General features: G+C 42.5%; 1 protein-coding gene across 1 annotated transcript; it reads right to left on the reverse strand.

The window, feature by feature from the left end:
- Positions 1–493: 493 nt before the first annotated feature.
- Positions 494–24,702, reverse strand: LOC121535376 (myosin heavy chain, fast skeletal muscle). The gene is made up of 40 exons (XM_041842396.2): positions 24,686–24,702; positions 24,326–24,553; positions 23,806–23,952; positions 22,829–22,985; positions 22,418–22,445; positions 22,051–22,159; positions 21,851–21,943; positions 21,619–21,679; positions 21,351–21,449; positions 20,615–20,718; positions 20,080–20,218; positions 19,774–19,892; positions 19,451–19,600; positions 19,186–19,356; positions 18,658–18,961; positions 16,613–16,677; positions 15,519–15,606; positions 15,292–15,409; positions 14,997–15,120; positions 14,512–14,648; positions 13,591–13,846; positions 13,154–13,396; positions 12,632–12,808; positions 12,388–12,533; positions 11,960–12,050; positions 11,290–11,679; positions 11,042–11,168; positions 10,747–10,865; positions 10,405–10,601; positions 10,097–10,280; positions 9,803–9,968; positions 9,372–9,496; positions 8,892–9,200; positions 8,477–8,680; positions 8,248–8,373; positions 7,928–8,098; positions 5,656–5,760; positions 5,476–5,571; positions 1,303–1,434; positions 494–636 (listed from the first exon to the last, which is right to left on the reverse strand). The coding sequence occupies exons 2-40, from the start codon at positions 24,539–24,541 to the stop codon at positions 616–618; spliced, it is 5,814 nt and encodes a 1,937-aa protein (XP_041698330.1). The 5' UTR covers positions 24,542–24,553; positions 24,686–24,702; the 3' UTR covers positions 494–615.
- Between the last annotated feature and the right edge of the window lie 364 nt (positions 24,703–25,066).

The following is a 25,066-nucleotide window of genomic DNA, read 5'->3' on the forward strand; positions in this document are numbered from 1 at the left end:
TTGCTTTCTGTATATAACATATGCTCTGTCTGGCCTACATTACTCTTGCTTTCTGTATATAACATATGCTCTGTCTGGCCTACATTACTCTTGCTTTCTGTATATAACATATGCTCTGTCTGGCCTACATTACTCTTGCTTTCTGTATATAACATATGCTCTGTCTGGCCTACATTACTCTTGCTTTCTGTATATAACATATTTATTCAAATAGGCTATAGCAAATAGGAATAGTCAAATTACTCTCACTCTCAAACTATAATTTTGATGTTATGGATGGTAAGTCCTTGAATCCATAGCTCAGTCTATACATTTGAAAGTGGTTACATTTCTCAAGCCTCATTCCACAGCTGTTTACCAAAACAATTATATTTATTGGGGTGCCCGTTTTGTTGTTGTTGGAATCCCAGATTGCTCCTTTAATTAAAGTACAATATTTTTTATGGTATGAAAAATCTGTCTGCTGAGTAATAAGTCCACAGTCACAAAGGAAGGGTATGCAGGCCTACATGTTTTTAATCAATGATCATTTTCACCATGAAAATCATATTTTATGCAACACAGGAAAATGATATAAGACTTTGCTCTTGTTTATTCAGCAAATTCTTCTCTTGTTTATTCAGCAACTTCTTTTCCCTGTAAGAAGAAACAAAAGAAAAGAATGGATCAGTAGTAATAATGAATGTGCAATATATACGCTATATATTCAAAAGTATGTGGACCCTCCATTTCATGAAGCTCCCGACAAACAGTTATTGTGCTGACGTTGCAGTTTGGAAATTGGTAGTGAGTGTTGCAACCAAGGACAGAAGATTTTTACGCGCTACGCGCTTCAGCACTTGCCGGTCCTGTTCTGTGAGCTTGTGGCCTACCACTTTGAGGCTGAGCCGTTGTTGCTCCTAGACGTTTCCACTTCACAATAACAGCACTTACAGTTGACCGGGCCAGCTCTAGCAGAAATTTGACGAACTGACTTGTTGGAAAGGTGGCATCCTATGGCGGTGCCATGTTGAAAGTCACTGAGCTCCTCAGTATTGCCAACGTTTGTCTATGGAGATTGCATGGCTTTGTGCTCGGATTTGATACACCTGGCAGCAACTGGTGTGGCTGAAATAGCCGAATCCACTAATTTGAAGGGGTGTCCACATACTTTAGTGTATATATATATATAGTGAATCTTAAATACGTATGAGTGAGTGTAAGACATTAGTATTGACTTCTGTGAAGACTGAATCATAGGTGGTGTTGACGTGTTGATATTTTAGCATGAGTCAGGTATAGGTTCAGGCAGCAGCTCTGTACCTTTCCAGTGTCGCGGGTCTTGGCTCTGAGCTTGTTGACCTGAGTCTCAGCGATGTCAGCACGCTCCTCAGCCTCCTCCAGCTCATGCTGCACCTTCCTGAACTTAGACATGTGGCTGTTGGCTTGTTCCTCCTGGGTGAGGAAAAGAGAGAGAGCATAACATTAGCATTCAAAGTTTGAAAATTAATGATTTTTTTAGAGGTGTTTAAAAAATATATGTACAGTGGGGAGAACAAGTATTTGATACACTGCCGATTTTGCAGGTTTTCCTACTTACAAAGCATGTAGAGGTCTGTAATTTTTATCATAGGTACATTTCAACTGTGAGAGACGGAATCTAAAACAAAAATCCAGATAATCACATTGTATGATTTTAAAGTAATTAATTTGCATTTCATTGCATGACATAAGTATTTGATACATCAGAAAAGCAGAACTTAATATTTGGTACAGAAACCTTTGTTTGCAATTACAGAGATCATACGTTTCCTGTAGGTCTTGACCAGGTTTGCACACACTGCAGCAGGGATTTTGGCCCACTCCTCCATACAGACCTTCTCCAGATCCTTCAGGTTTCGGGGCTGTCGCTGGGCAATACGGACTTTCAGCTCCCTCCAAAGATTTTCTATTGGGTTCAGGTCTGGAGACTGGCTAGGCCACTCCAGGACCTTGAGATGCTTCTTACGGAGCCACTCCTTAGTTGACCTGGCTGTGTGTTTCGGGTCGTTGTCATGCTGGAAGACCCAGCCACGACCCATCTTCAATGCTCTTACTGAGGTAAGGAGGTTGTTGGCCAAGATCTCGCGATACATGGCCCCATCCATCCTCCCCTCAATACGGTGCAGTCGTCCTGTCCCCTTTGCAGAAAAGCATCCCCAAAGAATGATGTTTCCACCTCCATGCTTCACGGTTGGGATGGTGTTATTGGGGTTGTACTCATCCTTCTTCTTCCTCCAAACACGGCGAGTGGAGTTTAGACCAAAAAGCTATATTTTTGCCTCATCAGACCACATGACCTTCTCCCATTCCTCCTCTGGATCATCCAGATGGTCATTGGCAAACTTCAGACGGGCCTGGACATGCGCTGGCTTGAGCAGGGGGACCTTGCGTGCGCTGCAGGATTTTAATCCATGACGGCGTAGTGTGTTACTAATGGTTTTCTTTGAGACTGTGGTCCCAGCTCTCTTCAGGTCATTGACCAAGTCCTGCCGTGTAGTTCTGGGCTGATCCCTCACCTTCCTCATGATCATTGATGCCCCACGAGGTGAGATCTTGCATGGAGCCCCAGACCGAGGGTGATTGACCGTCAACTTGAACTTCTTCCATTTTCTAATAATTGCGCCAACAGTTGTTGGCTTCTCACCAAGCTGCTTGCCTATTGTCCTGTAGCCCATCCCAGCCTTGTGCAGGTCTACAATTTTATCCCTGATGTCCTTACACAGCTCTCTGGTCTTGGCCATTGTGGAGAGGTTGGAGTCTGTTTGATTGAGTGTGTGGACAGGTGTCTTTTATACAGGTAACGAGTTCAAACCGGTGCAGTTAATTCAGGTAATGAGTGGAGAACAGGAGGGCTTCTTAAAGAAAAACTAACAGGTCTGTGAGAGCCGGAATTCTTACTGGTTGGTAGGTGAACAAATACTTATGTCATGCAATAAAATGTAAATTAATTACTTAAAATCATACAATGTGATTTTCTGGATTTTTGTTTTAGATTCCGTCTCTCACAGTTGAAGTGTACCTATGATAAAAATTAAAGACCTCTACATGCTTTGTAAGTAGGAAAACCTGCAAAATCGGCAGTGTATCAAATACTTGTTCTCCCCACTGTATATATATATATTATATATAATATATTGACAGATTTAGGATAGCAATGTATATAGGGAGATAGACGATACAGCAGAGAAAGTGAGTGGTGGAACGGGGAATCAAACCACTGCCTCCAGGGGAATACAGTGCCTATGTCCCCTTGCATTTCTTGACATTTATAGTCTTACAAATTGGGATTAAAATGGATTTAAATGTTATTTCTGTCAACGATCTACACAAAATACTCTGGAACGTATGCAAAACCATATGGAGGATGTTGTTTGTTGAACTGGTAGCATTTTGAGTTGGTTTTGGGTTTATTTTTCAACTCCTGTTATTTCTTTCACTATGTGGTTTTTCTCTTTACATTTTTTATGGAGAAATATTCTGCAAACTGTTTTGGAAGGGATCATCACGTAAGTGTTAATTAATTGTACATAAAACTGGCAAATATATGAATTATTGTTGATGATGAACCAATGTTATCCATTCCAAATTAATGACATAATTGCGTTCTGGGTTTGTTTTGTAAATTAACTTTATATGATTATATATTTGATTATCTGATGGAACATCTTTTAAGAATTATTGAAAAATAAAACACTGTATCTGGACTATATAAGTATTCACCCCCCTGAGTCAATACATGTTATAAACAAACAAATTTGGCAGCGATTACAATTTGAGTCTGTTTGGGTAGCCTAAGTCTATGAGAGTTTTGCACATCTGGATTGTGCAATATTTGCCCATTATTATTAAAAAAATTATTCAAGCTCTGTCAATTTGGTTGTTGATCATTGCTAGACAGCCATTTTCAAGTCTCACAATAGATTTTCAAGCAAATATATGTGAAAACTGTAACTAGGCCACTCAGGAAGGTTCACTGTCTTCTTGGTAAGCAACACCAGTGTAGACTTTGGCCTTATGTTTTAGGTTGTCTTGCTGAAAGGTAAATTCGTGTCTGGTGGAAAGCAGACTGAACCTGGTTTTTCCTCTATTATTTTGCCTGTGCTTCGCTCCATTCCATTTCTTTTTATTCTGAAAAACTCCCTAGTCCTTGCCGATGACAAGCATACCAATAACATGATGCAGCCACCATCATGCTTGAAAATATGGAGAGTGATACTCAGTGATGTGTTGTTGGATTTGCCCCAAACCTAACGCTTTTTATTCCGGACAAAATGTTTATTCCTTTGCCACATTTTTTGCAGTGTTACTTTAGTGCCTTTGTTGCAAACAGGATGCAGGTTTAGGAATATGTATATTCTGTACAGGCTTCCTTCTTTTCACTCTGTCAATTAGGTAAGTATAGTGGATTAACTACAATGTTGTTGAGTCATCCTCAGTTTTCTCATATCACAGCCATTCAACTCTGTAACTGTTTTAAAATCACCATTGGCCTCATGGTGATATCCCTGAGCGGTTTCCTTCCTCTCCAGCAACTGAGTTAGGAAAGACGCCTATATCTTTGAAGTGTCTGGGTGTATTGATACACCATCCAATTATATAATAGTTTGACAACCCTTTTTGTAAGCTTTTAAATGTTATCAAACTCAACCGTTTATCTTTACCAGTGAGGAAAACATGGATGTCTCATGGTAGTGTGGGGTATGCAAAACGGGTCAAATTTGAGCACCTCTATCGCCATAATGTTTTGGTATTCCGTTCCGAAAAGTCACTTTCTGACCACTTCTACCATGGGCAAATATGTATGGCAAGTTTTGTTCAAATCAAAAGGGGTCAAAAGGTTATTTAAATGAAATGGAACGACCCAGGAAGAACTATACAAAGTTTAACGGATTAAAACTGATGGACATTTTACCATCATTCTCTTACAAACTTTGCATCAGTTTTTCCAGTAAATGTGTAACTTTTATTTATTGTGTAAATTGTTGAAAATAGTAATTGTGCATAGAGTTGTATGGTTTTGTTCAACTTTGAAATCAATGGTTTTTGTTTGGCATACATTTTAAATAAAACAATTCTGACTGAGCGCAATTCCATATTTTCTTTTCACTTTGAAATTATGGAGTATTTTGTGACAAAAAAAAATCACAATTAAATCAATTTCAATCCAACTTTGTAACGCAAGAAGAAAGAACATCTTATAAGAGGCACTGTATGTGATCCAGAGGTGGCAGCACTACCACTGGACCAGTCCCCCTCCTTTAGGTTGGGAGCACATAGCCTAGGCATAGTAGGCACTCAGAAATGTGCATCAGTTCTTCAGCAACTTGCAGTATCAATTGAGTCATTGTTTGCTGATGTGCAGTAGCAACACTTACTTCAACTTGTAACGTCTACTAGGGAAAGAATAGGTTTTCGAATGTATGCTTTGAGAGTATTTGACGTGATGTGGCTCACCGCTTCCTCAGCCTGTCGCTTGTAGGCCTTCACTTTCAACTGCAGCTTATCTACCAGGTCCTGAAGTCTGACAACGTTCTTCTTATCCTCCTCAGTCTGTGGGAGAAGATCAATAGTTTTATACACAAACCTGTCTGTGTTAGTGTCAAGTGTGTGTAGATAAGAACGCATTTCTCTTACCTGGTAAGTGAGCTCCTTGACTCTGCGTTCATACTTGCGGACTCCCTTGACCGCGTCTACACCTCTTCTCTGCTCTGCCTCCACCTCAGTCTCCAGCTCACGCACCTTTTGTGAAATAAATTAACGTAGGCATTTGTTTGAGGGGGTGAAATCAGACGTAACAAATCTTTGTAAAACAGAGGTATATTCTTCTACTCAGTCAAGGAGGCACAATTGTTGTCTGTTCCTATGTAATTGTAAAATTTTAATTGAAGGGGTCTGTAATGATAACAGCTTTTCATTATCTAGGTGGTTTATTGCTCCTGTGTATTTTTGCAGTGCATTTACAGTGTTATGTTACAGCCTTATTCTAAAATTGATTAAATAAATGTTTTTCCTCATCAATCTACACACAATACCCCATAATGACAAAGCAAAAACTGTTTTTTTGAAATCTTTGCAAATGTATAAAAAAACAAAACAGAAATACCTTATTTACATAAGTATTCAGACCCTTTGCTATGAGACTTGAAATTGAGCTCAGGTGCATCGTGTTTCCATTGATTATCCTTGAGATGTTTCTACATCTTGATTGGAGTCCACCTTTGGTAAATTCAATTGATTGGACATGATTTGGAAAGGCACACACCTGTCTATATAAGGTCCCACAGTTGACAGTGCATGTCAGAACAAAAACCAAGCCATGAGGTCAAAGGAATTGTCCGTAGAGCTCTGAGACAGGATTGTGTCGAGGCACAGATCTGGGGAAGGGTACCAAAACATTTCTGCAGCATTGAAGGTCCCCAAGAACACAGTGGCCTACATCATTCTTAAATGGAAGAAGTTAGGAAGTCTTGGTGGTTCCAAAAGCTGGCCGCCCGGCCAAACTGAGCAATCGGGGGAGAAGGGCCTTGGTCAGGCAGGTGACAAAGAACCCAATGGTCACTCTGACAGAGCTCTAGAGTTTCTCTGTGGAGATGGAAGAACCTTCCAGAAGAACAACCATCTCTGCAGCACTCCACCAATCAGGCCTTTATGGTAGATTGGCCAGATGGAAGCCACTCCTCAGTAAAAGGCACATGACAGCCCGCTTGGAGTTTGCCAAAAGGCACCTAAAGGACTCACAGACCATGAGAAACAAGATTCTCTGGTCTGATGAATGCCAAGCGTCACGTTTGGAGGAAACCTGGCACCATCCCTACGGTGAAGCATGGTGGTAGCAGCATCATGCTGTGGAGATGTTTTTCAGTGGCAGGGACTGGGAGACTAGTCAGGATTGAGGGAAAGATGAACGGAGCAAAGTACAGAGAGATCCTTGATGAAAACCTGCTCCAGAGCGCTCTGGACTTCAGACTGGGGCAATGGTTCACCTTCCAAAAGGACAACAACCCTAAGCACACAGCCAAGACAATGCAGGAGTGGCTTCGGGACAATTCTCTGAATGTTCTTGAGTGGCCCAGCCAGAGCCCAGACTTGAACCCGATCGAACATCTCTGGAGAGACCTGAAAATAGCTGCGCAGAGACGCTCCCCATCCAACCTGACTGAGCTTGAGAGGATCTGCAGAGAAGAATGGGAGAAAATCCCCAAATACAGGTGTGCCAAGCTTGTAGCGTCATTCCCAAGAAGACTCAAGGCTGTAATCGCTGCCAAAGGTGCTTCAACAAAGTACTGAGTATAGGGTCTGAATACTTACATAAATGTGATATTTCAGATTTTATTTTCAATAAATTAGCAAACATTTCTAAAAACCTGTTTTTGCTTTGTCATTAGGTGGGGTATTGTGTGTAGATTGATGAGGAAAACAACAATTTAATCCATTTTAGAATAAGGCTGTAACGTAACAAAATGTGGAAAAAGTCAAGGGGTCTGAATACTTTCCGAATGCACTGTATATAACCAAATACATTTCCAGCAATCAGTCTTTCAATCCACCCTAACCTCATTGAGAACCAGGCTTCCCTAATCGGAAAGCCTGGTGAAAATGACAGAAATTAGCTAAAAAAGTGTGGAAACCCGTTGTAAATCAGTGACGCCTCGCAACACGCCAAAACAATCAAATGCCTTTGCTTGGGCAGAGAGTGTTCAAGCAAAGGAGTTGTAATTCCTTCATGTGGGGGGAGGGTTCTGGAAATGTAACATCCAATAAAAATGGAGCTTCCAGCGGACCATTCTAGCCGTTTCGGCTCATACAAAATTATCCAGACCTCCAAAGGAGGTGTAACGACAACGTGATTTCGAAGTATAGCTACGCAAGACTTAATCCACCCTAATCCACCCTGCTGTTAACTCACCCTGGACTCCAGTTTCTGGAGCTGCTTCTTGCCTCCCTTCATGGCCAGATTCTCAGCCTCATCCAGGCGGTGCTGCAGGTCCTTGACTGTGACCTCCAGGTTCTTCTTCATCCTCTCCAGGTGAGAGCTGGTGTCCTGCTCCTTCTTCAGCTCCTCAGCCATCATGGCCGCCTGGAATGGTAGTTTGTTTAATTTATCCACCAATTGGCACCAATCATAACGTCCCTCTGAGATCTTTTGTTGTGGTAAACCAGCCCAGCTACCATTGGCCCTTGTTGACAAATCAAGTGGATGTAATTCAATAGATCATAAGGACTCACGTCAGTGATGGCCTTCTTGGCCTTCTCCTCTGCATTCCTAGCCTCCTGGACGATGTCCTCCACCTCTCCCTGCACCTGCACCAGGTCAGACTCCAGCTTCTTCTTGGTGTTCAGAAGGCTGGTGTTCTGGAGGAGGAAACAAGACAATTTGTTTGAATCCCAAGAGAACTTACAAGCCAGAAACTGTATGCTTGGTTGAGTTTAATTAGAAGTGGCTTTTGACCCCTACCTGCGAGTGCAGCAGTCCAACGCGCTCGCTGGCGTCTACCAGCTCAGTCTCAGCCACTTTGCGGCCTCTCTCTGTCTGCTCCAGAGCAACTCTCAGCTCCTCAATTTCAGCAACCATCAGACCGTTTCTGCGCTCCACCATGGCTACCTGCTCCTTCATATCATCTGAGGCGCGGACAGCATCATCAAGGTGCAATTGGGCATCCTGGGGTTCACAATGACAGGTTCATTAGGACTTGTGGAAGTAGAGTCGATAGGATGGGTGATAGAAATGTTAATTGGTAAGAATTTCCCCATTATCCCTACCTTTTCTACAGTATATTAGTTAATTCCTCTGTTCTATTATTTGCTACAGTTTCACAAACAAATCGATCCCCATGTTTAGTTTTATGAGCCTGATGTCCCAGTCCCTTTACCTTGAGCTGTCCCTGGACGTTCCTCAGCTGTTTCTGAGCCTCAGCGGCCTGCCTGTTGGAGTGGCTCAGCTGGACCTCCATCTCGTTCAGGTCTCCCTCCATCTTCTTCTTCACCCTCAGGGCGTCATTCCTGCTCCTGATCTCAGAGTCCAGGGTGCTCTGCATGGAGTCAACCACCCTCTGGCTGTTCCGCTTGATCTGCTCAATCTCCTCGTCCTTCTCAGCCAGCTTCCTGTCCACCTCACCTTTGATCTGGTTCAGCTCCAGCTGCACACGCAGAATCTTGGATTCCTCGTGCTCCAGTGTTCCCTGGACAAAGAGAAGCGGTCGGGTGAATTGTGTTCAATACATTTGGATGTGTATAACACAAGGAATTAAATGTGTACGACTACAATAAACACCAATACAGGGAGCATTGGACTGAAGCTGGCATTGACTAGTGTTATACTGCTTTTCCCATCAAACAGCTGTAGTTTGTACCTCAGCCTCCTCCAGAGCGGTCTGGATCTCAGACTTCTCTGTCTCCACTGTCTTCTTGGCCTTCTCCAGCTCATGGATGCTCTTGCCATTCTCTCCGATCTGCTCAGTCAGGTCAGAGATCTCCTCTGCACACACAAACACAGGAGCAGTTTAGACTTGGGAGATTTTCAGTGGATATCGCCAATGCACTCAAGTTGACATTGAATGATAATTTATTAATTAATTAATTATTTAATCTGTAGTTCATATGGTCTTGCAAATCTAATTGCCCCCGCTTCCTTGGGTTTTTCAAAGGAATACCGATTATTAGTTCAAAAAAGTATATTTTATACTGTTCTAAAATAGTGTAATAATTTTGATGATTACAGTTCTCTCCATTTTCAAAACCCTAGTCAAACATGAGCCAAATAGATCTGCCGTTAAATGCTCACGTTGCAGGTTCTTGTTCTCTCGCTTCAGAGTCTCCAGATGATCCAGAGCCTCCTCGTAGGAGTTCTTCATCTTGAAGAGTTCAGTGCTCATAGAGCGAGCCTCCTTCTGAGCTCCTTCCAGCTCAGCCTGACCCTCCTCATACTTCTGCTTCCACTCTGCCAGAACCTAAGGAAATGCATGGGATTTTCATTAGAAGTGATTGATGAAGAGTTTTGAATCAGAAATATGGTACCATTATACTACAATTGATCATATAGCAGACAGAAAATGTAAACCTAGGGTGAGGTTTTCACCTTGTCAAAGTTCCTCTGCTTCTTGTCTAGGTTGGCGGCCATTGCATTGGCTCTCTCAACGTCAATCATGAGGTCCTCCACCTCTCCCTGCAGCCTCTGCTTGGTCTTCTCCAGGGAGGCGCACTTGGAGTTTGTCGCCTCAATGGTCTCCTCAGCCTCCTGCAGACGCTGGGCCAGTTTCTTCCTTTTGGACGACAGAAGTTGTAGAAATGTTACAATATATATGGACGTAAAAACATGTTTCAGCCCCCTACAAGCCTCACCATCCACACCCTATATTTGAGTTTTTTCTGTTGCGTGTGACTCACTTGGCCTCCTCCAGCTCTTCTGTGCGCTGGATGGCATCAGTTTCATACTTAGTCCTCCACTGAGCCACCTCGCTGTTCGCCTTGGACATACCACGTTGCAGCTCTACCTTGGCTTCCTGCTCCTCCTCAAACTGCTCTCTGAGGAGGTCACAGTCATGGCGGGCAGACTGGACACCGTGGGCCAGTGCATTTTTTGCCTGTGAAATAGAAAGACAACGAGAGAGATTAGAGTGATAGTAAAACAAATAACAGTAAAAGTCTCTGAGGGTGGCGTAGTCACCGTCTATATGAAGAAATGGCTCTAAACTCTGTGGTCGGTGGTATCCATTTTGGGTTCCTTACCTTGACCTCCTCCTCAATCTGCCTCTTCAGCTCCTCAACCTGTTGGGTGAAGGCCTGTTTTCCTCTGGTCAGCTGAGACACCAGGGCTTCCTTCTCCTCCAGCTGGCGGCCAAACTCACCTGTAGGGAAAGAGGGACCTCTTGTTAATGGGGTCTCTGACCTCTAAGATTGAAAATGTATTTTTAGGTATCGTAGGGCAATGTTAGGTGGTGAATAGTACAGTAGAAACTATGTGGACTGGACTGTCTGGATATAGCCCCCAATACATGTTGTTGTTGTTGTTTGATGATTGTACCATTTTCTGTCAGGAGTCTGGCCCTCTGTCCACTGATGTCGTTGATCTGGCGAGCATTTTCATCAGTCTTAGTCTTGAGCTCACTCAACTGGTCCTCAAGAGTACGGCACATCTTCTCCAGATTGCCCTGTTAGTGAAACATGTTCCATCATTACTTTATATATGACACTCCTGTCAACTTCAGTTCACTTGAATGGTAATATAGTTGACCCTACTCAACACTGCTTGAACAAAACATCACTACTCACCTTAGCCTTGGCGACGGCCTCCATGTTGCTGGAGAGGTCATCAATCTCCATCTTGTACTCACTCTTCTCCTTCTCTAGCTTCTGCTTGACGCGCTGCAGGTTGTCGATCTGCTCCCCGAGCTCAGCCACACTGTCGGCCTGCTTCTTGCGCAGAGCGGCGGCTGTGGCCTCATGCTGCAGGGTGGACTCTTCAAGATCACGACGCAGCTTCTGGAACTCAGCCTCACGCTTCTTGTTCATCTCAATCTGAGCAGCAGTGGCGCCTCCGGCCTCCTCCAGCCTCTCGCTGATCTCCTCAAGTTCCCTGGAGAGATCGGCCCTCTGCTTCTCAACCTTAGCCCTGGCAGCACGCTCAGCCTCAATTTCCTCCTCCAGCTCCTCGATACGGGCCTAGAACAGGGGGCAGGAGCAGGGGGGATGAACACTACAATGCAGTTGAAACAAATGAATGTGTTCATAAAAAGCCAGTTCCACTAATATATTACGTAGACAGTGTCCCATGCAGGAACCAAAACCACAACGGTAAGAACCACCATCTTTACAATGGTAAGAAGCACCAGTATAAAGCACCATCTTCCATCCTACTGAGCCATCAGAAGCCACCAGGAAAAAATGTGTGCTACCAGAATAATTGTTTTCAGGAACTGAAAGCTTAGATCCTGTACTGTACCTGGAGTTCCTTGATCTTCTTCTGCAGCTGAGCTCCCAGAGACTGCTCATCCTCAACCTTGCTGAGGAGCTGGGTGGTCTCAAACTCCTTTCTGAGAAACACAAACACGTAGATTGCAGAGAGAGAGTATCATACCATTTCAGTTTGCTGTTAAGAATCACGTGAAAATTAGTCAAGAACAGGGCGGCAGGTAGCTTAGTGGTTAAGAGCGTTGTGCCAGTAACCGAAAGGTCGCTAGTTCTAATCCCCGAGCCGACTAGGTGAAAAATCTGTCGATGTGCCCTTGAGCAAGGCACTTAACTCTAATTGCTCCTGTAAGTCGCTCTGGATAAGAGCGTCTGCTAAATGACCAATTATTATTAATTATTTAACAACCATTATTTAGATCAAAATGGCAGCTAATGCCGTCGTCATTTGTTTGTGTTTACTTCTTGATTTTCTCATCAGCCTGCTGCTTGTCATTCTCCAGGTCCATTATGGACTCCTGGGCCAGTTTCAGATCTCCCTCCAGCTTTCTCTTGGATCTCTCAAGGTCCATACGGAGCTTCTTCTCTTGCTCCAGAGAACCTTCAAGCTATATGATAAAAACACACAGATAATGTTCAAATCTAAACAACTGAAGATAATTTCATTTTATATACTATCATGGGCAAAATGTCAAACTCCACTCACGTCGTCCACTTGCTGTTCCAGCTTGGTCTTGGCCTTGGTCAGAGTGTTGACTTTGTCCTCCTCTGACTGCAGGTCGTCCAGTGTCTGCTGGTGGGCCTCTTGGAGGGCTTTCTTCTCCTTGGTCAGCTTGGCAACACTCTCATCCATAGATGCCATCTCCTCTGTCAGGTTTTTAACCTGAAAACGGCCACAACAAAATGAGTCTTTGGTCACTTCATCATAAAGGAGAGATTTAGTTTGATAGATATTGCATTCACTTCATTTAGATTAGAAATGTGTCAACAAGTACTCTACTATATATTCAACACTAGATGGCAGTGTACACCATGCCAGTGTACTGATTGGAGGTCATAAATGAGGGGGAACAGAACATGCAATGAATGTGGGGAGTACTCCGCAACTGAAATTCCATAAATTTGTGTCTAAAATTTTCCTGCACCCACAATACAACTGGAATTCCATTTCTGTTGAGATATGTTTTGATTATTGTTTGGTTAGACTGTCTCTGGTAAAACACAATACCTTGTTTTCAGTGGCATGCTTCTCCTTCTCCACTTTGGCCAGGGTGAGCTCCAGGTCATCAATGTCCTTCTTCAGCTCAGAGCACTCATCCTCCAGCTTCCTCTTCTTGGCAGTCAACTCAGCATTCATCTCCTCCTCATCCTCCAGCCTCTCGGTCGTCTCTTTGAGTTTGGCCTCCAGCTGGATCTTGCTCTTGATGAGCCCCTCACACCTTTCCTCAGCATCATTCAGATTCTCTGATTCCTGGTTTCAGAACAGGAGAAAATAATCAGCCGCCTCAAAATATAGACTTCATTTAGTCAGAGCTCATAGCAAATCAATATAAATTCATGAAATATATTTATAACATGGGCTGTAAAAATGTGTGAGTTAGCCACATACTTCACAGTGTGTGTGTGTGTGTAAATGTTTCCTTATGAGGGTCGTAGGTCACTCACAGATGTGACTTGGAGCGCCAGGTCATTTTTCTCTTGTAGCAGGGACACCATCTTTTCCTCCAACTCCTTCTTCTTGGCCAGAGCCTTAGCCAGATCTGTCTTCATCTTCTCATAGTTCTCCTTCATGTTGGCCAGCTCCTTCTCAGTCTCTGCACTCTTCAGCAGGGGCTTGATCTTGAAGTACAACTTCATCCATGGCCAGGTTTTCACATTCATGAATGAGCGGATGTTGTACTGGATGGAGAAGATGGAATCTCTGGTTGACAGAAAGGATAGGGCGGCATGGTGAGTGACATCCTTAATAAAGCTACATTCTGGGAGTCAAAAAATAACAAAACAGAGCCCTGTCCCACTTTTGGTATACAGCTGAGGAATGAGACTAGAGAAATGTAACCAGGCAATTCCACGGTAATGGAAGGCATTTCACTTTAAAATGTATACCAAACAAAAACCATTGATTTCAAAGTTTAACAAACCATACAACTCTATGCACAAGGACTACTTTTACAAAAACACATTCACAGGAAGAACTGTACAGATACAAAGGTAGTTGACAGAATAGAACTACGGGCGATTTTACCGTAAGGGAGATTGGTAATAGAATTACGGTGCAAACTTCGCATCGGCACAGTTTTTCCAGTAAATGTATTTTTTGAAATGTACTATGTAAATGTAACCTCTGTTAAATTCATAGACAGCGCTCTCGATGCAAGGACTGACAGGTTATGCTAAGCTCTTGAGGCATTTTGTATTCTTAAAAAATGAATGCTTTAATATCCCAAATTTAAAGGACAATTGAACAGCTTTCCAAACATACTTTTCTCATTGTGAACAACTCACAGCATATACAGTATGTTATCATAATGCATTAGATACAGGTGGTTGACAGAAAGCTTTGCCAAGATGTCTAGTATTCCTCACCTCCTCTCCATCATCTTGGTGAACTCTCTCCTCATGAGGAATCCACGGCTGAGAGCCTGGACCATGCCGACCAGAGCGGCCAGCTTCTCATCTCTCATCTCCTCCAGGACACCCAGCAGACCGGCTTTGAAGAACACCTGACACAGGTAAACATGGTCAATGGAACCACAGTCAGATGGTGACAGAGAGAAATGGTTGAATCAAAAGAGGTGAACAACACCACTAGAGGGGAACAACGCCACTAGAGGGGAACAACACCACTAGAGGGGAACAACACCACTAGAGGGGAACAACACCACTAGAGGGGAACAACACCACTAGATTGATTTGAACAAGTTTAGTTTATCTTCTATATTTGTAATGTTTGACAACAAATAAAGAAAAAGCGGTCTAATGTTTTTCCACCTTTTCCATTAGTTAAATCGGGGTTTAAATGATTGAAGTTGTGTTTTGTTGTCAGCCATGGCTGGGGGTATTTGACTGACCTTGGTGTGTCCGAACTTGTAATCATCGTGATTTATATCAATGGACCCAAGCAGCTTCTCAGAAGCCTTCTTGTTATCCATGAACTGGCCCTCGGGGATGACACTGGCGTTCAGTACTTTATACCTGAATGAGGAGACATTTTTTAACATAATGTCAAGTTGTAATAGGTTGGTTATATTACGTGAACGGTAAGCCTATTCTGATGCTGGGAAAACCTTTGGAGCAGGTGTGTGTGTGTGTTTGTGTGTGTGTGTGTGTGTGTGTGTGTGTGCATTAGTGTTTCTATACATCTACCTCTGTTTGAAGTCAGCATAGATGATTCTGCTGGGGAAGCCCTTCCTGCAGATCCTGATACCCTCCAGAACACCATTACACCTGAGCTGGTGGATAACCAGGAAGTTCTCCATCAGACCTGGTAAAACAAACCAAGTCTCTTTTAATACTCATAAACAGGTTAAAGATTCGGGTCGTTAAGGTTACTGATACTGTACTGATAAGATAATATTTAACTCAATATTTACCCGGAGTCTTTGACTCGTTGGGGATCAGGCAGCGCACAAAGTGAGGATGAGTGCTCCTCAAGTTGGTCATCAGCTTGCCCAAGTTCTCCTGTTAGAGGATTACAAACCATTCTCTCAGACATCATTCATTATCAAATCAAATCAAATTTGTCACATGCGCCGAATACAACAGGTGTAGACCTTACAGTGAAATGCTTACTTACAAGCCCCTTAACCAACAATGCAGTTTTAAGAAAATAGAGTTAAGAAAATATTTACCAAATAAACAAAAGTAAAAAAATAAAATAAAATAAAAGTAACACAATAAAATAACAATAACGAGGTACCGAGGCTATATACAGGGAGTACCGGTACCGAGTCAATGTGCGGGGTACAGGTTAGTCCAGGTAATTTGTACATGTAGGTAGAGTTAAAGTGACTACGCATAGATAATAAACAGAGAGTAGCAGCAGCGTAAAAGAGGGGGGGTAGATAGTGCGGGTGGCCATTTTATTAATTGTTCAGGAGTCTTATGGCTTGGGGGTAGAAGCTGTTAAGGAGCCTTTTGGATCTAGACTTGGCGCTCCGGTACCGCTTGCCGTGCGGTAGCAGAGAGAACATTCTATTACTAGGGTGGCTGGGGTCTTTGACAATTTTTAAGGGCCTTCCTCTGACACCGCCTGGTATAGAGGTCCTGGGTGGCAGGAAGCTTGGCCCCAGTGATGTACTGGGCATTTCACTGTCTCCCGAGTGGTGCAGTGGTCTAAGGCACTGCATCGCAGTACTAGCTGTGCCACTAGAGATCCTGGTTCGAATCCAGGCTCTGTCGTAAATGGCCGCGACCGGGAGACCCATGGGGCGGCGCACAATTTGTCCAGGGTAGGGGAGGGAATGGCCGGCAGGGATGTAGCTCAGTTGGTAGAGCATGGCGTTTGCAACGCCAGGGTTGTGGGTTCGATTCCCACGGGGGGCCAGTATTAAAAATAAATCTATAAACAAAAATAAGAATGTATGCACTCACTAACTGTAAGTCGCTCTGGATAAGAGCGTCTGCTAAATGATGTAAAATGTGCGCACCTTTTTAAGGACTGAATATACACATTTTAAAAGCTCACCCTGAACTGGGAAGACACAGTCTGCATGGAACCACCCTTCTTCTTGCCTCCTTTCTTGGTTGTATCTGTTAAAATATGGGGGAAAGTAAAAGATAACTATGAACGCGATAAACACACTTATCTTAATGCAAATGCTGCCAATGAGTATTTGTCACAAGCTTCGTAAACAACAGGTGTAGACTAACAGTGAAATGCTCATTCACAGGCCCTTCTCAACAATGCAAAAAATCAACAAAAATATAGAATAACTTGGCTATATACACGTGGTACCGAGTCGATGTGCAGGGGTACAAGGTCATTGAGGTAGATATGTACATATAGGTAGGGTTAAAGTGACTAGACAACAGGATAGATAATAGACAGAAGCAGCAGTATACTGTAGGTAGGGGTCAAGTGACTAGGCAACAGGATAGATAATAGACAGTAGCAGCAGTATACTGTAGGTAGGGTTAAAGTGACTAGACAACAGGATAGATAATAGACAGTAGCAGCAGTATACTGTAGGTAGGGTTAAAGTGACTAGACAACAGGATAGATAATAGACAGTAGCAGCAGTATACTGTAGGTAGGGGTAAAGTGACTAGGCAACAGGATAGATAATAGACAGTAGCAGCAGTATACTGTAGGTAGGGTTAAAGTGACTAGACAACAGGATAGATAATAGACAGTAGCAGCAGTATACTGTAGGTAGGGGTAAAGTGACTAGACAACAGGATAGATAATAGACAGTAGCAGCAGCGTATGTGATGAGTCATAAGAGGTTCCATGCAGATAGTCTGGGTTGCTTTGGTTAACTATTTAGTAGTCGTATGGCTTGGGGGTAGAAGCTGTTCAGGGTTCTGTAAAGTTGAACCGTTTTTGTCTCAATATCAAATAATTTCTGGGTAACAATTAAGTACCTTACTGTGATTGTTTTCAGTTAAAATGGTCAAAAAGGAACAAAAATGGCTCCTTAGTAAAGAGCAATTTCTGAAGCAAGAATTTAGCTAGGACTATCTGGGAGTGGTCTGAATGGGGAGAGGAAAACTAGCTGCTATTGGCAGAGATGTTTGAAACTCTTTTTCTTATTGGTCTATTAACTAGTTTACCGCCTGGTGATGTAGTCAGAGTCAATATAAACATGATAATATTGAATTCCCCCTCGACCACACCAACAAATTGGGGAAAACAAACATTCTTTCCCATCCCAGTGTAAGATATTTGTTGGTTATACAGAACTAACAAAACATGCTGAAAAGCTCCTGTGTTGTTGTACATGTAACCAGGTCAAACATCCCGACCTATGGTTCACAACACTCCCACATAGGGAAATAGAGCCTGCGACTTCAGGCTATTCGGCGTGGAAGAGTGGGAACCTGATGTCCAAGTAGGCTACACGAAGCTATGTGTGTGGAAAATATTTATTCACCGGTAAGACATTTAACTTGTTATAGGGTAGTCTGTTTTGTAACGCCACTCACTACTTGTAGCTGTGTAGTCCGTTTGTTTGTGTTGTTGGTCCTGGCTAGCTTAATGTTCCGGTTGGTAGCTAGCTAGCGCTTACTCACGTGGCTGCTAGCACCGTCATGAAACGGAGGGACAATATTAAGTTATTTGAAGTAGTGAGAACACAGGCAGTGTTGAAAAGTAATCTTTAAACTTGTTGAACTTTGCATAAATGTAGTTTTGTAATTGACTAAAACAAGAAGACAAAAAGAAAATTGCCTTTGAAAAAGGCCAAGTATTTGCTTTGAGCCAATGGGGTAACCTAGGTAACGACAGGTTGTTTTCCCCACAGGCGGGTGGTGCGGTGACGTTCTATCTAATACCGACTGGGTCTATAGGTAGGGGTAAAGTGACTAGGCAGCAGGATAGATAATAAACATAACTAACTTCCTTCATACTGGACACAGAGACATAAAAATGGTATCCACGAGTTCATCTGACTCTGGGGAAGTACATAAATGGTATCATTGCGAAAATCCTGAAGTAATCCTTTAAAGAAAATGTGGGTCTGACTTGTAACTAGTGCTTGGTTAAATCTTTTGACGTGATGCTGGTCTTACCCTCAGGTGGGGCAGCAGGGTACAGAGCAGCCAACAGTTTGACTGAGGCCTTCCCGTACATCAGAATAACTGAATCGTTCAGGGGGTCCTTGTTCTTCTCTAGCCAGCCAGTGATGTTGTAGTCCACAGTGCCGGCATAGTGTACGAGAGAGAAGTGGGCCTCTGCCTTGCCTTTGGCAGGCTTTGGCTTCTCAAACGCCTTGGTTTTGCCAAGATGCTGGTCGTTGAGCTTGTTCTTGAAGGTAGTGTCTGAAGCCTTGGGGAACATGCACTCCTCTTCAAGGATGGAGAAGATGCCCAATGGCTTTACGAAAAGAGATATCAAATGAGTTACATTTACATTTAGGACCACATTTATTCCTTTATCAAACATGGTAATATAGGATGCTATTCCTTCAGGGTCACATAATAGGAGACATATTGAGTTCTTAACCGTCAGATACGTTGTACCACTGTGATAATATATCACATATCGCTCCCTATGAGCTTTGCTGTTGTGATCCATTATAATCCTCACAGACAGCTTACCTTCTCAATAAGCTCAATGCAGGCAGCCAAGTCCATGCCGAAGTCAATGAAGGCCCAGACGATTCCCTCCTTCTTGTACTCCTCTTGCTCGAGGACGAACATGGTGTGGTTGAAAAACTGTTGCAGTTTCTCATTGGTGAAGTTGATGCACAGCTGCTCCATGCTGTTGTACTGTTGAAGGAATTTCAAAAAGGCTAATTTCATCGTACAAGGCTGTAATCCCTCTCAATCACAACTAATTGTCTTGTTCTGGTCTCATACTCACATCAAAGATCTCAAAACCGGCAATGTCGAGCACACCAATATAGAACTGCCTTGGATTCTTGGTGTCCAACATCTCGTTGATACGGATGACCATCCACAAGAACATCCTCTCATAGATGGACTTGGCCAGAGCCATGACTGCGTTATAAACCTGCAATGATAATACCTCAAATTAATACATGAGTTATTGACCAAATATAGTGATAAGGTGATAAGCGCTTGGGAAAAACAACATTAGGCCTACTATTGAAAAAAAAGGCAACGTTCTCCTCCCCAAAAGAATTCCGGTGCTCAGAAAATGGTAGATGCTGTGTTTCACCTTACCTGAGGCACAGTCTGTCCCTTGGTCACATACTCGTTGCCAACCTTCACTCTGGGGTAGCACAGACATTTCAGCAACTCAGCTGAGTTCAGGCCCAGCAGGTAGCCGATTTTATCAGCCACTGGAGAGAGAACCAACATCAACAGACTCAGGCACACAAGATCGCTTGTTTCTGATGTTACACTGACAAAATAGTTTGTATCTCCTGCCTGACTTTCATGTGGTACTGTCTGTCTAACGTATCCTATCTCTATGTTTAGGAATAGGACTAATGCTTTACATATTGTATATCTATGAGTGGGACTCACCCTCTGTGCCGTCTGGTTCGGCCTGCTCCTCACGCTGCTTCTGCTTGAATTTCAAGTTTCCATGGTGCATTACAGCTCCTGTCAGCTTGTAGATAGACATCTTCTCATCATTAGTGAAGCCCAGGATTGTAATGGCATCCTGGCATTAGAGAGGAAGTACAACAGTGATGAACTGAACGGTAGTTTGCTCAGTTACAATACACTACAGTTCTGTGCTCACTCCAGAACAAATGGGATGGATAGATTTGACTGGCTACTCTGTTCCACATGATTACTTTTGGCCAGCACACTAGTATGTCGCACCACAAAATGAGTTTTACACAGTTCCACAAGGCACTTAGTGGCACTCTCTTGTGGATGTCTTACATGTACCTAAAGGTGAAGTGTGGAGGCATGACGACTGCCTTGAGACACATGCCTAACTAACACAAAGGTGCCCAGCTGCCACAAGTTAGAATTGCACAGTGCATTCAGTGTGTATGGTGGTCCTACCCATTCCATATCTAGAGTTTGGTTAACCCTTTGTATGACTCACGTCTGTGGCATCCAGCTCTTCCTTGTCGTTGATGCTGGCCACAGTGATCTGACCCTGGCTGATCATGGGGTAGTCGTAGGGGTTGGTGGTGATGAGCGTCATTTCTGTGGACAACGGAGAACGGCTTGTCATTTAAGTCTTGTAGAATTCCACTGTCCTACCTTTACGGTATCTCTCCCTCCTTTACTCAGTAGATGGACTCAAGGATACATGTAGTATATAATAAATAGCATCAACAGACTGGACTGAGCCTCCTGGAGTAGTGCATCACAGTGCATTACTTGATAGATCTTTCCCATAAAATACCTTTAAAGACCTGACCCATGTCTAGGTGCCTTGTTACCTTGGATGTACTCATTGTAATAGTATTAATAGTGTGGACTATGAACTTTCTAAGAGACGTTTCTAAATTGTTCATCTTCATATTCATCATGTCAGAATCTTCCTTCCTCAACATGATATAAAAAATAAAATAAAGCTCCAACGTCAACATAAAAGAAAATGGCTGTTTGTTATGTTTTAAAAAAGAGCGGAAGAAAAGGTTTTCCAATGACATCATCGATGTGCATCATGTGATTTGAACCTACTAATTGTCTACTAATTGGTTGTTGATGTCATTGGAAACATTTTCTCTATATTTTTTACTACAAAACACAGAAACGCGCCATTTTCGCATAATGTTGATTTCCCAGATAGAGCTGGGAATCATTTCACCTCAACCTCTCCTTTGCCTTACCAACTAGCTCAGGTTTGTGGCCTGTCATCATCTGGTAGAAGATGTGGTAGCCTCTCTCATCGGGCAGCTGGAAGGACACTCTGGACTTCTCCAGCAGGTCTGAGAGAGAGAGATAGAGATCGAGTGAGACAGAGAGTGTGAGAGAGCGAGAGCGAGAGAGAGCAGGAAAAGGGGAGAGAGAGTGAGAACATTACATTTGATTATATGATCTCCGAAAAATATTCAGTGAATTAAGGAAAGCATTGAGAAACTATCAAAACCAACTTACAGGTCTCAATGTCAGCTTTAGCCAGTTTGCCTGCTTGGAAGTGAATCCTGATGAATTTACCCTATAGTAGAGCATGGGGGTTAGAAATATGTATACAAAATAATTATATTTACTTTGATAGACCCCTTGAAATGTTAGTTTGTTGGACATCTATTGATATAACTATAAGGAACTACTGAAATGTTTTTCCCCCAATATAAGGTCACTTCCACAGTATGCCCTTCATACTTACAAAGCGAGACGAGTTGTCGTTCCTCACTGTCTTGGCATTACCATAAGACTCCAGCAGAGGGTTAGCTGCAATGATCTGATCCTCAAGAGACCCCTGATTGAGACAAACACAAGTTGCTTAGAAACTGGTAAACACTTTTCTGGAAAATAAAAGTTTACACAGCCCACCGAACTGAAATGTGTTAAAAATGCACAACCTACCTGCATTTTGCTTGGGTCTACTTCCTTCTTGGCACCAGACACTGCAATGGTGGCGAAGTACTGGATGACACGCTTGGTGTTGACAGTCTTTCCTGCACCGGATTCTCCACTGGATAATATGACAGAGATCGAGGGGTTTTACTCACAGATTGTGTCAGATTTGGCTTTCACTACGAAATAGCATTGAAAAATACACTGTTGGCCTGTTTTCTAACATAAGTAAATAATTAACAAATATTCCCACTCATCGACTCATTATTATGCATAGCCTTATCCATTCATAATGTCATGTATTTTATAACACCCAGTGACCCAACATATTACAATAGAAACACCTTCTCAATTGACATGATAGTAAATAACTTACGTAATCAGGACGGACTGGTTCTCCTTATCTGGAACCAAAAAACATCATGTTTATTATACTCAAGCAACATCATGGGTACATTATTGCATTCATAGCATCATCATGAATTTAATTTTGGAAAATTTTCCATTGGAGGCTAATGAAATCAGAAATTCCCAGCAAACTGTTCTAACCTAGATGAGAAAACAGTAGATTCCCTCCATCCATCCATCCATCCATCCATCCATCCATCCATCCATCCATCCATCCATCCATCCATCCATCCATCCATCCATCCATCCATCCATCCATCCATCAATGCATCCATCCATCCATCAATGCATCCATCCATCCATCAATGCATCCATCCATCCATCCATCCATCCATCCATCCATCCATCCATCCATCCATCCATCCATGAGAGCTCGTACCAATCATCATGAACTGAAAGGCGTTGTCAGAGACGGAGAAGATATGGGGTGGAGCCTCCATCCTCTTCTTCCCTCTGTAGGCGTTGACAACCTCTTCGTCGTACACGGGGAGCCACTTGTAGGGGTTCACCGTGGCACAGAAGAGCCCAGAGTAGGTCTGGATGAAAGGGATTCAATTAAATTAGGGGATTAGTAAATCAGACTTTTACCTGGATTTATGTGAGGATGTGGGTGTACTTTGGTATACTGGGCTGCTGTGTTCTGCCCTTCATTTACAGTGAGTTCCAAACGTATTGGGACAGTGACAAATGTTTTGTTGTTTTGACTCTGTACTCCAGCACTTTGGATTTGAAATGATACAATGACAATGAGGTTAAAGTGCAGACTGTCAATGTATCATACCCACAAGACATGCTAACCTCTCACCATTACAATAACAGGCAAGGTTAGCGTTTTATGTGGGGGGTATGATATTTGTGCGTCTGTAACTTTCTCACTCATCATTATTCACGATTTATTCAAGATTATCCGTCATCATGGTAGCATCCACATTAAGTGTTTAGAAACATATTCTATTCTTATTTACAATAAAAGTGACTCCAAAATGACACAATACATTATTTACCATCGATTTCTATTGGGCACAAAGTAATCTGAAACATAACCAAAACAAACAGAAAATGCATCCAACAACTTTGTAGAGTCATAAGCCTGATGTAGTCATTGCGTGCGATGAATATGGGACCAAAATACTACACCTTTTACTGCTTTAATAAGGGAATTTGTCCCGATACTTTTGGTCCCCTAAATTTTAGGGGGACTATGTACAAAAAGTGCTGTAATTTCTAAACGGTTCACCCGATATGGATGAAAATAGTCATTGTATAATTTCACTGTCCCAATACCTTTGGAGCTCACTGTATGTATGTGTTTCTTATGTTCATGTATGTGTGTGTATGTTTATGCAGGTTTCTTACATAGATCATCCATGCTGCATAACGCTCTTTGAGGTTATACAACACAGAGGCTTCATTCAGGTAGGTCATCATGGCCATGTCCTCAATCTTGTCGTACTTAGGGGGGTTCATCTGATAGATGTCTGCTTCTTTGAACTCTTTTCCTTCCTGAAACAGTCAGAAATCTACATTACACACAGCTCAAACTGGACGTGACTGAATGCTTTTTGCTCATTAATTAGTTCAATCTTTTTTTAAATGCATACCGCCATTTAATCCAACTACCCTGTTATCACCCATTGACACATACATGGTTATTCTTGACTAATCAATATCAATAATGCCATACATTTTTAAAAAGCAGTAAGAAAAATGGTGTGCTTGAAGGTTTTATTCTGCTTACAAAAAAACAAAAAAATGCTAATCTATCTTTTGTTACTGATTTCACATTGTTTGGTTTTTTAATAGTTTTTATGATTTTTTTCAAGGAATAGAGTAATTACACAAACATTAACTTGAATACTTTGCAGATCAGGCTTACCTGCTTAGTCCCGTCAGGATTTGTGACTGTCACAGTACACTTTCCCTCTTTCCTTCCAGTGATCAAACCCTTTAGGTACAACTCCTTGACATCTGTCACATAGCAGGCGTTCTTTGAATCAAAGGGTGCGGCTTGTGCCTCAATCCTCTCCCTCTCAGGTTTACGGAGGTATATGGCAGCCTTGCCGTAGATTTTCATCTCTGCGTCCGTACTCATGGTGACGGATCACTATGAAAGAGATGAAACAAGAAACATGATTGACTCTGTGGTGCTTCGTCCACAGTCAACAGAGTTAGATGAGCGGTATCCCTCACAGAATATTTTCGTAATTTTTACATGAAGACTCAAACCATGTCTCACCTTCTTTTTCCCCTCCTACAGATGAATTTGTACTGCTTGGAGGACCCTGGGAAACATTAGGGTGTTGTGAATATGCAAAAGTCTTATTATTTAGCCTCCGAAGGGCTAGAAAACATTTTGAATGGCATCAATTAAACCCAAATCATTACAGCCATGTCCAATTCAACTACAGGTGAAACTGTTAACTTTCATTTTCATTGTGGCAACTCACTTTACTAGACATTCTGTCGAGAATTCAAATTAATACCCCTGAAAACCCCGTTACATTCTAGACCATCCCCTCAATTTACAAACAAGTGCAGGAGCACCACTTTTGACTGTACATTTTAAGTAAAAAAAAACAACAAAATTTTTATCAATGCCACTTCATTGCATATTGTC

The sequence above is a fragment of the Coregonus clupeaformis genome, chromosome 21 (assembly GCF_020615455.1).
Source record: "Coregonus clupeaformis isolate EN_2021a chromosome 21, ASM2061545v1, whole genome shotgun sequence".
NCBI classification, from domain to species: domain Eukaryota; kingdom Metazoa; phylum Chordata; class Actinopteri; order Salmoniformes; family Salmonidae; genus Coregonus; species Coregonus clupeaformis.

What these genes read in the sequence shown, in the direction of transcription:
- LOC121535376 (XM_041842396.2), bottom strand. Translation starts at nt 24,541, where the DNA reads ATGAGTACGGACGCAGAGATGAAAATCTACGGCAAGGCTGCCATATAC. An exon ending in CTGTGTCTTCCCAGTTCAGG is followed by an intron (nt 15,607 to 16,612) that starts GTGAGCTTTTAA and finishes ATCCTCTAACAG; the next exon opens with GAGAACTTGGGCAAGCTGAT. An exon ending in TCCAGAAACTGGAGTCCAGG is followed by an intron (nt 5,761 to 7,927) that starts GTGAGTTAACAG and finishes ATTTCACAAAAG; the next exon opens with GTGCGTGAGCTGGAGACTGA.